This window comes from Sycon ciliatum, chromosome 6 (genome assembly GCF_964019385.1).
Source record: "Sycon ciliatum chromosome 6, ocSycCili1.1, whole genome shotgun sequence".
NCBI classification, from domain to species: domain Eukaryota; kingdom Metazoa; phylum Porifera; class Calcarea; order Leucosolenida; family Sycettidae; genus Sycon; species Sycon ciliatum.
Genome location: NC_088648.1, coordinates 14,867,432 through 14,882,263, shown reverse-complemented (window position 1 = coordinate 14,882,263; position 14,832 = coordinate 14,867,432). Strand labels below are relative to the sequence as shown.

At 47.9% G+C, this 14,832-nt stretch overlaps 1 protein-coding gene and 1 non-coding gene across 2 annotated transcripts; both read right to left on the bottom strand.

The window, feature by feature from the left end:
* Window positions 1-70: 70 nt before the first annotated feature.
* Window positions 71-10,236, bottom strand: LOC135819450 (uncharacterized). The gene is made up of 7 exons (XM_065332663.1): window positions 9,180-10,236; window positions 5,252-5,700; window positions 4,293-4,535; window positions 2,905-3,111; window positions 1,905-2,011; window positions 1,405-1,524; window positions 71-982 (listed from the first exon to the last, which is right to left on the bottom strand). Exons 1-7 carry the CDS (start codon window positions 9,808-9,810, stop codon window positions 757-759), a joined length of 1,983 nt encoding a protein of 660 aa, XP_065188735.1. The 5' UTR covers window positions 9,811-10,236; the 3' UTR covers window positions 71-756.
* On the bottom strand, window positions 3,335-3,407 carry Trnak-cuu (transfer RNA lysine (anticodon CUU)). Its single transcript has one exon. It is a non-coding gene; the product is annotated as a tRNA-Lys (tRNA).
* Window positions 10,237-14,832: the final 4,596 nt, after the last annotated feature.

Below are 14,832 nucleotides of genomic sequence, written 5' to 3'. Positions count from 1 at the left end.
GGGGGGGGGGGGTGTAAATTTTGTCTGGAGGTAGCTTGGTATCATCGCACACATATCACACCACACTCTTGTGTGAGAATTTCATCTTTCATTCTTGTAGATCCCTGGTATATTGCCACACGTGTGTGACAGCTAAAATCTTGAAAAACAGAAGAAAGAGAAATTACACATTGCGTGAATAGGCAGAAAGATATCAGCGCACAAATCGCGTGTGGAGTTCTCAAGGTCGCGCGCGCTAGACGACATGACGAAGAAAGACTGATGAAACGGAGATAAAAAAAGTCATTGATTACTCAAAGCCGGTGGTAAAATGACACAATAATCACGTCTCGCTGTGTTCTCACCCTCCTGCATCTAGTGTGGAGAAAACTCTGATTGAGCCGCAAGCTAGAAAAAGAGAAAGTTTCTACACTAATTACTTTAGCACTCAAGTCGCGGCAATGGAGCAACCCCTTGGATTGCCAGTTGATACCTCTAAACTAGTGAAAGTTATCACAGGATCTATCCTAGCAGTAAAGATACGGTGATATGCTTCAGGTACTTGTATAGGATTTTGTTGACCGACGAATCAACCCGTAGGCCATTTGTCTTGTCAGGGTTAAACTTGTATACGTTGAGCACTTGCATAATTTCGGCAAAGCATTATGCATCTAGGTAGGTCTCTCTCTCTCTCCGAGCACTATGAGGAGCCATCCTCAAGGTGCATATTGGCGTAGATAGAGCTGCTGAGGGGAAGTTACTGTGCCAGTGAGAGCCCTATGAGGAGCCATCCACGAGGTGTACATTGGCGTAGATAGGGCTGTTGCGGGGAAGTCCCTGCACCAGTGAGATGTGCTCTGCGCCGCGGATGGGCAGGTTGTGCTTGAGGTAGTAGGTGATCATCTCCGGAATGCTGCGGAACGGCATGCTGTGAAGGCCCAGCACGAAGCGGTTGTCCTTGGAGCGGCGGTGGATCTTCAAGTGCATCGTCTCGTGGTGATTCCTGCACAGCAACGCATGCGCACAATAATACATACATGAACACACACAGGCACATGCAAAACGCACAGCAAAAGTCCACCCACACAACAAGAAGGAATTGAGCACGAGTGAAACAATGCATTCGAAAATTGATACGTCGATGCTTGACACTTAAAACTGCCATCCCATTCACAGAGCAGACAAATAGAAAAGATACATACATTCCTGCCAAGGTAGATGTCTCCAGAGTTACAAAAAATCTCTTATTATTCACGTCACAAGCAAAAGATCCCAGTTGCAACACTCCATTCGCCACTTCCAAACGAGCACAAATGAGTATAGAGTATGTATATCCATACTCTATACTCATTTGTGCTCGTTTGGATTTGCGAATTCAAATAAAGTCTACCAAGTACAAACAAACAAAAAACAAAAAAGACGTACCTCAGTGAGAGGGAGAAGTCTGTTAGACAGCTCTCGCTTTGCCGAATGATGAAGTAGCCTGCAGCAGCGCCAGCCAGCCGCCGCTCTGCATCATCTCTGCGCAGTGCTCCGTGATACCATCTACGCATTGCAGCATGGAAAAAAAGAAGCACACCAAACTATGCTTATCAGTACAGGCACACCGGGGAGATGAACAATGTTCTTGGCTGCATGGCGGGGCAGGTCAAGAGAACAACACAGCAAAACGTCCCGGCTATGCAGCCTAAGAGGCCACTCCGCTGCTATTACACATCTGCACTGGACTACAGGCAACTCACAAATAAAAAATACAGTGCACATGTGGCAGTTCTGATCAAACACCAAACACCAAACACAGTATCTTTTACAAGAAGTTGCATCAGAAGGGGAGAGAGGGAGTAGTATTCTGGAAGGAGATGCTCTGGACAAGGAGCGAGAACGCACCATAACCTGCAGCAGAGGACAGCAAACGTTGCACTTACGGTTGATCATCGAGCGGCAGCTTTTCTGGAGGCACTTCTCCATCGTTGCGTATTGATCTGGATGAGTTCGATCTGGAGATATTCGTGGAGCCGGGTAAGGAGTTCTCCTGCAGAGCACACAGAGAACACAAGAGAGACGATCACATCAGCCACTAACGCACACTATGTCTGGGTTAACGCACTGGTTGCAAGCGGGATACTGCCACTCTTCTATGTACAGTGAAGCCTGCATAAGCTGACCGCTCAGGAGGTGTTGTGTATCGGTTCTATTGGAAAGAAAGACTTTTCATGGCTCATTTTTGTTGTGGTCCTTTCGTTTATTTTGGTTTGTTTTGCGTTCTGCTTTTGACTCTGTTGGACTGGTTTTGGTTGTATGTATAGTTTCTACATGAACCAAGTAACGGTTACGTCATTGTCATGCGTTATGTTTTGTTTGCGCGCATGCTCATATGCTAAGGAAGCCTTTAAAATAATAATATGCTCGCCATGCACATGGGTCTCATTTTCCAGGGTCATTGCACTGGAAATGATATCCCTTGGTCCTAGTTTTAGTGGTGCTCTTGAACACGGAGGTGGTCACCTTGGCAGCTTTTAGTGTACTTGCGGCAGCCAAAACAATACCGAGAGCGCAAGACCTGACCAGCAGCATATGCAATATCAATTGCCGAGACGGAGAAGGCAGGCGCGCGTTCACCCACACTGACAGGCACAAAACCAGGTCGCAATGAGTTCTGGAAACATTTCTTTGCAAACCAATCTCTCAAGTGCTGTTAACCCAGAAACCTATATGGTCCGGATTTTTTCCGGGGTTTCGCGACAGGTGTGAAATCGCAGAAGTAATCCGGGCCAGCACGAAACATAGAACTGAAGTAAAGAGACTGAGGAATTGTGCACCAATCGCAAACATCTCCAGGTGCAGGTTTGTCTGTGCTCGCAAATCACAAACAAAAAAGTTGAAAAAACCGGTGCGAACGTTTCCCGGTTTGCAGTAGGTACTTACTGGACTCCTCTCACCCGGGGCTCGTTCGGACGACGGAGATCGGGGATGCACTGGCGACCTGCCACCGCTGCTGTTCTGCGATGCTCGGGCGTGTCTCAGAACCGAGTCGAGCGGCTCGCAGTAGTCTGAGCTCGGTTCACGCATCGGACTCATACCACCATGTCGCTGACCTCCTCTAGAAGATACCGGCTCATCGTCATTCCGTGTCTGCGGGGAACGCAACACAAAATTATAAAGATATACAAGACATGTTTGTACTAGCAGTACATCAATAGTTCAGAGAGGAGTGAGTAAAATAACAAAAAGGTGCATATTTTCAATTTGGGCGATCCTGGTGGTACACTTGTATTCGCTCTTTTCCGTACAATACAATGGATGGCGCGAGTTATGGCGGGTAAACTCAGCTACTTAAATATCTAAAAAAAATTAGCGCCCAACGTGGGGCTCGAACCCACGACCCTGAGATTAAGAGTCTCATGCTCTACCGACTGAGCTAGCCGGGCTGCTACAACGTAGATACTCTGGAAGAGACAGTCATGTAAAATCACTGCATGCCACCAACCTGGGAGGCACTATAGTAGTCCAGTGTTTGCCAAGGACACAAAAATCCACTTCCAGAGCCACCCATTTTCATCCTTTTCATGCTACTTCCAGGCAGATTGCCAGAAAGGCCACAAGGGGGGGGGGGCATGAGGTTGCGCAATTACATCACCATGCTCCAGAGAAGCTTTGTACGCAGCGCAAAGCTGTCGCGACCTGGGGTGCTAGTGCTGGCGTGCCACTCGAACTAACGCGGTTTGTATGGCTTGTCACTCAATACAACTCGACACTCCAGTCTCCATACAAACTAGTGCTCTTTGCTGCTGAGACTCAATACAACTCGACACTCCAGTCTCCATACAAACTAGTGCTGTTTGCTGCTGCCACTCAATACCTAACTGTGGTGATATATAGCACCTTTCCCTGCATGGGACTTGGCACTGAGGTTGCTACTGTCCGCACCTGCTTCTATGCACTGTTGTATGCTGCGCTGCTGCACCTCTCGCGCCTTGCGCATAACGCTATCACATTCGCACGTCACCGTTCAAGCCGCCTTTGCAGCCAGCTTCCCTTTTTAAAGCCATTGTGTGTCGCTGATCTAATTGTTCTCATCTTTCAAAGAGTTGATCTGCCTTGGACAGGACACAACACTAACTAGTATTGGTTTCCACTCCATTCTCCCCAGTCTCCATGCAAAGCATTATGCACTCCGTACAAAACATATGCAATGACCGTATTTGCACAACTCAAGTTCCACCCTCAAGACTTTCTTTTTGACCAAGTTCCACCCACAGCAAAAGCAATCACTACACATTATTTTGTTAAATCGGACGGCACGACAAACTCACAGAATCGATTAGCACTTCGGGCACGCTGATCGTTCTAGGGGGTCCTGTGCGCAGTTCTCCGATCGAACCTGTCGAGAGTCGCGACGTGGTAGATGCGGTACTGGAGTGCTTACGTGGCGGAATAGCAGCAGCCGTTGCTGGGGGATAAACTCCTCCATTAGTACGTATCGCATCAAATGGTTCACAGTAGTTCCCGTCGCTTGATAAGGATGGAGGTAGTTTGCCGTTGTCCACAAGTCTCACCTATTCCAGAACAGAAGTACAAAACCGCACAAACGCATGTTACATCAACTGGCTTGGAACTGTGCCACGGTGTGTGTGTGTGTGTGTGTGTGTGTGTGTGTGTGTGTGTGCGTATGTGCATGTGTTTGCATGTGTGTATGTGTGTGTGCGTGTGTGTGGTACATGGTGTGCGCGTGTATGTGTGTGTATGTGTGTAATATTTCCATACGACTGATATGACTTGTCAGTTTGAGCACTCTGGCAAGGTACATTCGGGCCTGGTTTCAATCTGGTTTCGGAAAATTTATTTTTCATTGCTATCAGGTTCGGCCTCATTTTCTCTGTGCTGCACTGATGAGCCCACAAAGAACGAACCAGTTCTGTCCGCAGATTGAGTATTGTGTAATATTTCCATGTACATGTATCGCCCATAAACCTTCGTCTAGTTATCAAGTGCTGGTATAAGAATGCATGCGGGGAGATGGCAAGGACTAGTCTCTATGCATTTGCACTCCCCGACTACGACAGGTTCAATCACCATGCAATACATGTATCACCCGCCTGCAAACAAAGGTCTGATGTTCACACTTGTCTGCTTGACACACCTAGATAAACCAACAGCAGTGCAGCAGCAGCAGCAGTATATAATTATACTTCTTCTCTTCCTGTTCCTCTAGCAGAAACCAGGACAACAAGCTACACATGTTCTATGCTAGTCCAAGAAACAACCTGCATACCTTGGACGTTTTTTTCTGCGGCAGAGGACTGGAGCGCGGCCGAGGTTTCTGATCAAACGGATCCATGTAGTTATTACCATCATCAGACTGTGTCGGAGGCAGTGGACTGGAACGTGCATCGATCGGCGAATCGTACACGTCGTTATCCGCCGCCGGTGGGGACGAGCGGCGGGAATTTCTCCCGCCGCTGCTCAAATACGCGCCATTATGCTTGGTGTCGAACGGGTCCTCGTACGTGTCGGATGCGGCAGCCGGCACGGGCTTCGGGGCGGACAGGCCATTGCGCTTGCTGTCGAACGGGTCCTCGTACGTGTCGGACGGTTCGTGTCGCCGATGACCGGCGCCGTTCCCGCCGGCGGACGGGGATCCAGACGTGGCTGCCTGCGCACCCAGCAGGGCACCCCGTAGTTTAGCATCGAACGGGTCGACGTAGTCGTCGTTCGGAGCCGCTGCATCAGCAAACCAACAACACAGGTGCACACAAGCTATTAAACCGAGGGCACAAGAGCTGTAGCACACACAACATACTCTATGCAGTGACTAACAAGGGTAGGTAGGTCTAGTACTCAATCTTTCATGTTGGGCAAAACGAGACCTTCTTCGGGGCCAGCATCATTACAGTACTTGGCTGAAATCACGTCAAGCGTGACTCGAAGTCTCATTGCTTGTCTGGAATCATGTCAAACTCGCCGCTGAAGGACTCTCCCCGAATAACAAACACCAAAACAAAGGTGCTGCGTGTGGGCTGTCATACAGGCAGCACCCACAAGCTGTCACGGGACATTGGCTACAATCACTACAGAGGACCTGAGCAACAGAGTGATTCATTGTTGAATGTTGATGTCTACGTGCACACATCACGTATATCCACTGGCGTTCAAACTCCCACTCTCCCACAGGGTCACAGAGCACTCATGATTAAATCATCTGACGCGTTGGCGACAACATATTAGTTACTATCACTGGTTCATTGCCAATAGCCATACCGTTTTATTTATTAAGAGAGGAGTGTGTTTGGGAACACAGCCAATGCTCCATTCCTTTTTTCTACTGCCCAAAGTGACTTGTCACCATTACGTTGTGTACTTCGAAGTAGGACAGTACTAGCCAGAATGTCAACCCAACAGAGTACACCCTGGTCACGCAGCAACGCAGGGGAAATCTTACTAATGTTACAATAATACAACAAAAGGGACACACGCACGCATGTTGTTTTCTCAACATCCGAGTTAAACATGCTGTGATATGTTTTTCTTCAAACAAACCAATGCTAGCAAACTCAACCGGCGGTTAATCAATCGTACCAGCACTGGCTATTTCTTTTAATGAGTGCAGACGGATAACGGGTCATCTGCGAACGAACGCACAGCCTTTCCTTCAGCGACAACCTGTGCCTTCCGGCTTCCGTAACGGCCCAGGTTCAATACCCACCGGCCGTGATCCACACATAATGCAACGCCAACCCCACACGGCTGACTCACGGCATAGCAGCAACTACATCACATTGCGCAAACTGACCTGCATACTTACGGCAAAAGTCTGAAGCCGCCTCTTGTGAAATGTTTCAATTAGGAGGCGGGGGAGGAGCAGAGAATCAGCCCACATTGCTGCTAGCCCACAGCAGGACATACTTTACAACGGTGATTGGATCACATTTTGACTATGATACAATCGCAACACTGCATCGCGGTTAGCAACGACGCAATTAATTGCTGTCTATGCTAAACTCAAATCAAGATTCACTTTCTCATTCCGCGCACAACATAACTAGTCCACTGCAGAACATCAGCACACGGCATGAATCAGTGCCGTGTTGCCTGCTATTTACGCTATCATCAGATTTTGTTTCACCGTGATGATGACAAAAGTGCGGTCCATTGCGGTCTTCGCGTTTAAAGTTTCGTCCGACCAAGCAGCACCAGCCACAAAGTTGTCAGAAAACAGCGCAACAAAGAACAGTTTGCTTCCCGACAACACAAAATAGTTATACGCAGGTGACACTGAGGAACTGCGTAGAAGCAGGTCTGAGGTCAGCACTGAATGCTGAGGAGCTGCCACCCAATTGAAGCACACACGTAGCAAGCAACAGGTTAAGTGCCGCTAACACAAATCCCGTGTATGGTGACAACGCACACTTATAAGTCAGTCTCACTGATCTGTTGGGCGGCGCAGACATCAATCACTATTGTTGCATAAGATCTGAGAAGAGCTGGACTATTTTCTCTATTGGTATTGTACTGCGCCATGCAGAGTAGTTCATGTACAGCATGCAAGAACACACAATAGTTATGTCTATCATTGAGTTGTTGCAATGTTTGCCTTGCGGTTGCACTAATACCACAGAACAAATACTTGTTGGATGCGCGCAGACACCCTTTTGCCTGCACATATCCCCTCCTAAACCCTTGCAGAGAACTACTTGTATTCGGATAATTGATCGACTGTTATGCCGAACTGATCCAGCCACCCCATGGCAAGCAGAATCATTGAAAGGTCGGAATTTAATTTTCTTCTTCTTGTCGCTGTGAACACAACCATTTTCGTGACTGGCAACATTCTTCACCGGTCGTGCATTCAATCAAAGTATTACGATGGACTCCTCAGAGCACCACTGTCGATTGAATATCAACACAGTCATGTAGATCTACATGGTGCTGAACATCGACTACTAGTCATGGTACTAGTACTAGAACTATTTTTCCATAGACCTGGATGATCAAGTTGCGCAAAAATTGCAGTGCGCTAAATGGATTTTCTCTCCTGTCACTTCCAGCAATACACGTCTTGGTGCTACGCTCGCTTCACGAGTCTCGTGGTTCGATAGCTTATCTCCGAGTTGTTTCATGAACGACTTACGTTGTCAACACCTTTCTGCTCTTCCCTGGAACAATCAACATCCCACACACACTGCTAAGGTTAGATTTCTAGGTTCCATCGAACGTGGTCAGCGACTTGACGCTCCAAACGCCAAAGAATCACAGAACAATCATAAATTCATAATAATGATTACCATGCTTCCCAGCTTTGCTAGACCCGCCATCGCGTCACGCCGGCCGAGTCTAACCAGATCATAAGAAATTCTGTTGAGTGTTGGCTGACAGTGTGGAACAGCCATAGCCATAGGAACACAAAAACGAACTAAGCTGCACGATATCGCGATATACAATCATGACTTGTACAGAATTACGGGGATTACTAGAACACGGCAACCGTCGTGCCACACGCTGTGATTACACGGAAAGAGCCTTCAAAATAAATCTCCCGACCGGCATTTGTCATGCAATGGACCCTATTATTGTCTCCATTTCTCTCTCGTTCTCTCATTGTGCTCATAATCACCTACTGACACCCATCCAGGTAGCCAGCAAAGCAGACCATGTGCTCGTCACGACCGTCCTTCCTTCCGCCTGTTTCTCTCTCAGGAAGAATATCTTCCTCTTTCGCTCGCCCCACAGTACTATTATAATAACAGCACATCCGCGTGTCCCACTCGAAATGGAGTATACACCGCATCTAATCCACCATAGAAATGGACTAGTGCGAGACGAACTACATGAACTCGACTCAGGCTGCACACACTCCTCAGAGGAGAGTTTGTACACGACAGGAACACACTCCTGGCACGCAAACCCTTTCGTCTGTAACAGAGTGGAACACAAAAATGAGCGTGTCCTATACTACTAGAGTAGTTGCACTTACAAACCAAAGTATAGAAGATAAAGACTCGCACGGGACTTTGTTCTGCGGGAAGATGTAATCACAGATTCACATGTGCCATAAGTAATAGTTACGGCGGGTACCTTATCACTACAAGTACTGATGGTTACAAAGAAAAGCGGTCAAGAACAATACAACGCACGAGAGTTACAGCAACAATACTACACACGAGCACAATCGCACCCCCGGAACGAGGCCACAACAATCTTACCTCCGCGCACGACAACGATGGAGGGCTCCGTTGGAGCCGATGCCGGGAGGGTTCTGATTTCCTTGGCCTTCTTTTTGAACGCCACAGTTACGGAGGAGCCCCCAGGTGCTACGGAGTTGTCCCGCACGTCCGAGCGACTGTTGCCACCTGAAATGGAGCCCATGGACGGCGAAGTGGGAAATTTGGAGGTGGATGGACTCGAACCACCAGGGAGCGTTCGCGAACGGCTCATGTTGGGGCTGTCCAGGCTCGACTCACCACTACAGCCGCCACTAAGCGCGCTTACTTCCAGTGAACCATGCGAGGTGGTCGTCGCCTTGTTGCGTGGCGAGCCTCCACGACGAACAGGAACTGGACTGCGCCCAGGGCTGGAGCGGTGCGGTATTCGTTCCATGTTGTTGCTGACGCTACGGGCCAACTGCTGCTGTTTCTTCTCCTGCGTCTGCAGCATATAGTTTGGGTCCAGTGGCTCGTCGAAATGCTCGTCGCTGTCTCCCTCGTCGGCCGCAGTCACACTGCCACCACCAGAAGGACTGGTCCGCGTCTCCTTGCCATGCGGCAATGGAGAGCTACCACCAGCCTTGCTGTTCAGCAGACCAGACTTCAGTTTGGCTAACATTGCTCCACGCATTTGTACAGAGGCCACTCGACCACAGCACACACCACTTCCACCACTGCACCGTGTATCGTCGGCACCGATTGGAAGAGAGCGGCCTTCCGCGAGCAGAACTAACAGCGCAAAACGAAACACTGTATTGTGAACAATCGCTGCTCAGTGAAGCTTGATTCGGGAGTGTCACACCTTTATCTGCGCGTCGGGGTGAGCAGAAACGGTTCAGAAGTGCTAGCCTATAGCTGCTCTCAGAAAGTTTGCACCGTATATAAACGCTCCTCATCTATCGCTGGCTGGATGCCTGCTGATTCGTAGCGAACACATTCAACGTTGACAAGAGGTCCTTTGGCTTTCACCCTTTTCTCTGTGAAGTAAGTTTCAACCCGTGTCGATCTCCCCTTTTTGGCTTTGTTGGATTCACGCGCAGTAGTCGCTGCACTGGCCTGGTACACGCCTGGCAGGCCACGCTAAAAAAATCCCTTTCAAAACTCGCACTAGGAAATGATGATGCATGAGCCTCGTTTCAGAGTTGCATGACCATGATGACCGCTAGCTAGCTATAGCGGCTAGCGCGCACTGCACCCGGTAGATCTACTCGCTGCCGTGTTGAGAAATGTAGCACCTCCAGGCCATGGCCAGGTCGACTCCAAAAATTAAATGCGGTGTTTCATACTGACTGTCTTACTGATTTTCGTAGGTGCAGCCGGTGCTAGTTTGACCATGCACACGAGTCTGTCACTGGCTATGCTGCCTGCCATTTCTGGCAGCCGGGGCTCGGCCTCTTTCTCGGTCAAAGACTTGTACAATCATGTAGTACGTAGTGCTAGATTCACGCCTGACGACGTAGTTGGACGGGTGAGAACCCTTCTCGGCCGCACATGCATGCCCCCGGCGCTGGCCTGCTTTGGCAGTGTTCTTGGTGTTCTGCTAAGTAGACCTACATTTTACTAGTACTGACTACTGAGTACTGTAGTGTAATGCTTATTATTATTTTAAGACATAGTTATGACACCAAGATGTACATGCACAGACTCAGTATGATCTGACTCTGACTGAGGGCCACAGTAGGCATGCATAGTAGATCTACTTGGTAGGGGCCCTCACTACACTCACTCGTGACTCAGACTCCGTATCGTACTTCGTAGTAGAACCATGCACGCATCAACCAGGTCGCATTGTGTGTGTACATGGTGTACGTGTGGAGAAAGGCTGGTTTAAAAAAAAAAACTGCTGGTTTAAAAAAAAAAAAAAAAAAAAAAAAAAAGAAAGGCTGGTTTTGACGTCCGCCGGCTGTCAAGTGTCATGATTTGCAGCATGAAGAGAGTTTTGTGGACGAAAAGCTTTTCGGATCAATACTACTACTACTAGTGTAGTGTGAGTAGTAGTGGTATTGATGCATACCAGCACTATACCAACATACAATGAATGTATAATGTAAGCAGGGCAGACAATAAAATAAAACGATCATTGATCGCATGAATTGTCGCGTGGAATGATCTACATGTACACGTACATGTACATAATGTCATTGTACGTGGAACTACTACTACTGTACTACTACTAGGCACTAAAATACTACGACATGTACATTATAATAACTCTTGTTCAAGATCTCTATCTTCTCGCTACCGGGGTCAAGAGTACGACCCGTGCAGCTTGCATCTCCCTTTCATCCCATTTGCAGTTCTGCTATGGATTGGCATGACTAGCCATGAGTTTGGTGACCTTTCCTCGGACCAGGATGTACTTATTGTAGGCAAGGATGATTATCTGCTGTGCACGCTACGTAGAAAGAGAATCCTTTCCGCAATCCAAGTGCATGCATAATCAATTAATCATGGTTTCCTGCTCGCGGGGATTGTGCTTGCGTCTGGTCCAGTTTATCCATGCAAAGAGGTAGTCGCCCAACACACTGCATGTAATGCAGGAAAGCAGAAGTCCACTGACTCCACTCAATCCACGTACTGGTGACGTAGTGCACAAACACGCACATGTACATGTACTGCGCAAACATTAATGACCACGATGACACCCCTAATAGATGATATGCCAAATAAGCCGAAAAGCCGAAAAGTTTAGGGGTCGCACTTGGTATCATGATCAGCTCTCGACATCGCGGCCATCTTGCTTTTGACTGCATGCGCGACGCGTGCTCTTTTGGATCACGTGTGTGGTTCTCAATGCATTGTTTGCATACAAAAACTGTACAAGCGCTACAAAGCTGTAGCTACCTATGATTTCTGTGAACAGAGTTTCTTCTTCACTGATACCGTTCTTGTTTTGACACGGCGATGTTCTCTTTCCCCGTTCTCCTTTCAAAATAGACTTCCATTTAGTTGTAAGTCACAACAGCAAACTTACTGGTAAGTGGAAGTCTAAGGCTTGCGCGCAAGTATTCCCGCTTTGAATTCGCGTGTCAATACTCAGAACAACGACCGTGGGAATCATGCGAGTGGAGTATTTCTCAGGAGGAAGACGTTCTGTTTGCAAAGTTGCTTCGATCCGCAAGGAGTATTCCAGCAACGAGTACACCTGCTACGGAAAGCGATCCTATCGGGACTTACTGACGGTATGGTTTCCTTGTTTTATGTCACTCGTATCGGTACTTTTCGTACTGCACGGACTGCACTTGTATGATACCTGTGACACAAACATCACAATCGCACGGTGTCGGCTTGAGTTCGTCTTGGAGTCTTCATGGTCCAGCAACGCGGCATCGCCGAGTTGGAGAAAGAAAGCAATGAATGTACATGAACATTGTTCCAAAACAAAGACACAGGGCAAAGCGTTGCAGCAGGCAGATCATTCTGATCCCGTCCGCGCATCAAATAAACAACTCGAAGGCAGTCCAAGTACATGTACTTTCCGACACTGCGCGATCCCGCGAGCGGCTCGCGCCCGGCGGTCAGTGCAGTCTTCAAAATGTTCCTTGGCAGCCATCTCTTCTCCGATTTCGATGATCGAGGGCTCATTTTCTTTATTAGAATCTCCTCCGTAAATCTACCGAATCAATTTTTTCCTCAACGACATAGATTTACTGTCAGAATACTGTAAAGCAGGGCGACAACGCTCAGAAAAGCCCTACACACGGATTTCCCTTCTACTTGACCGATTTCAAAATTTCTTTCGATAGATGTCCGCGTACTTGGCCGTCAAAGCAGCCCTGCGATTTTCGACGCCGTAGCTAGATAAACGGCTGCCAAGGAACCCTTTACAAATCGCCCAAATACTGCGATATTTTGAATTTTCCGTAACTCTGATTGGCTGCACGACCCTGACGCGCACGTGCTGCGTGCGTGATGAATCAAAAATGGCTGCGATGTCTAAGTACACAAGTGCGACCCCTGAAGTTGAGAGGGCATGCGATTGATGATCCCAGGCTTAGCTTGTCAAGTGCACGGGATGTGCAAAGTACACGGATTTTAGGCTTGTCGCGTGCTTATGTGATCAGGTGCTGCATGTGCATGAATGGAATGCATGCAGTTCCACCGTTACTAATACTAGTTTTAGCACTTCCTTCGGCTTTGAGATTACTGAAAAATTTAAGCTGTAAATCTGGATAGAAGAAACAGTTTGCTTGCTTTATAGCGGCTGGAGTGATTTTTCGCTGTCTTGTTTTCGGATACCGACCAACCACGACCATTGCTGTGTTCCAGGATGTACTGGTGACCGGCGTTACTCCCCGGCCCCAGCAAATGGTATTCGTCTTTTCCATGAATTTCCATCATCCTGAACTGTGAAGGAAATGGACTGTTGCTATTCGAAGGGAGGAAAGAGAAGGAGAGTAAAAAAAAGGTGACACTACAGTGATGTGATCTGACCATTTCTTGCCAGAAGATTACATACAAAAGGAAGAAAATCGCCAGAGCAAGATTGGTAAAACATTTTGTATCTGGAGTTTTCAATCTGGTCCATCAAGACAACAGCGGCTGATGCTAACCGGCGTCGCTCTGCCTCGTGTCGCGAGCTACTGCACAGGAGCTGCCTGAAGACATACGACTCATACCTAGTGATATCCCAGGCATACTGTCCCTACGCTGGAGGAAGCATTCGACAGTATTCAATGCAATCTGGGTGAGTGCAAGAATAAAGTAGCAAGATTGAGCGAAATGACTAACAGTCGCATGTTTGGAGTTCTAGTATCCAGATTCAAAGACAAGGCATCATATCAGTAACCTTGCACAACACACTCATTCGACGTTTCAAGCGGAGTCTCAAGATATTTGTTATGATAACATTTGGCTACCCAGCAGCCACCATTTGTCACCGCCACAAAATATTCCAGTCGCCATCCATTATAACCTTATAATAATTATTTCGCCTTCTTTTTGCCTTGTTTTATAAATGTGTGCATGGCCGCCACAGCCCCCTCTTTGCAGAGTTTCCTTTGTTTTTAGGTCAAATATTCACCCTACGCTGGCTACGGAAGCCTTGACCAGGGGATACACCCTCGCTTTAGCCCTACCTAATGCTTCTTCACGACATGGCTTCTCTTTGCAAAACATACAGGTACCTGGTCTCTGATAGCTGGAGGTTTCTTCCATCGGGGTGCTGCTAGGCAGCCTCCTTCGTCATGCCGCAGAGGCTGCGTAAAAGGCTGTTATGTTATAACAACCTTCTACGTAACCTCCTTAGCAATACGTAATGGCGTAGTATGCAGCCTCGGTTTTTCATTCAACTTTGTTTTACCCACTTACCTCGAGCACCCTGTAAAAAGGCGTATTGTCTGCAGGGATTGCCCTAGGAAAATAATAAATACAATACAAATAGAACAACTCCTATTTGTGCTGGCCCTGACTAATAGCGAAAGCACATGAGAAACTGGTTGCCTGGAGCAATGACGGAAGAAACGCTGTGATCTCACTCGGGTGAGGGATGAGGTGAAACCGCGAAGCAGTCAGGGTCTTGCTTCTCAGCCTATGCCATATGCCGCTGCCAATCTGCTGTTGGTTACGGCGCTCTATTGCTATTGCCTCTGTTAGGAGCACCTTCTCTGTGATGTGGGATAAGGAAGGCGGGAATTCCCAGTACAAAGGCAAA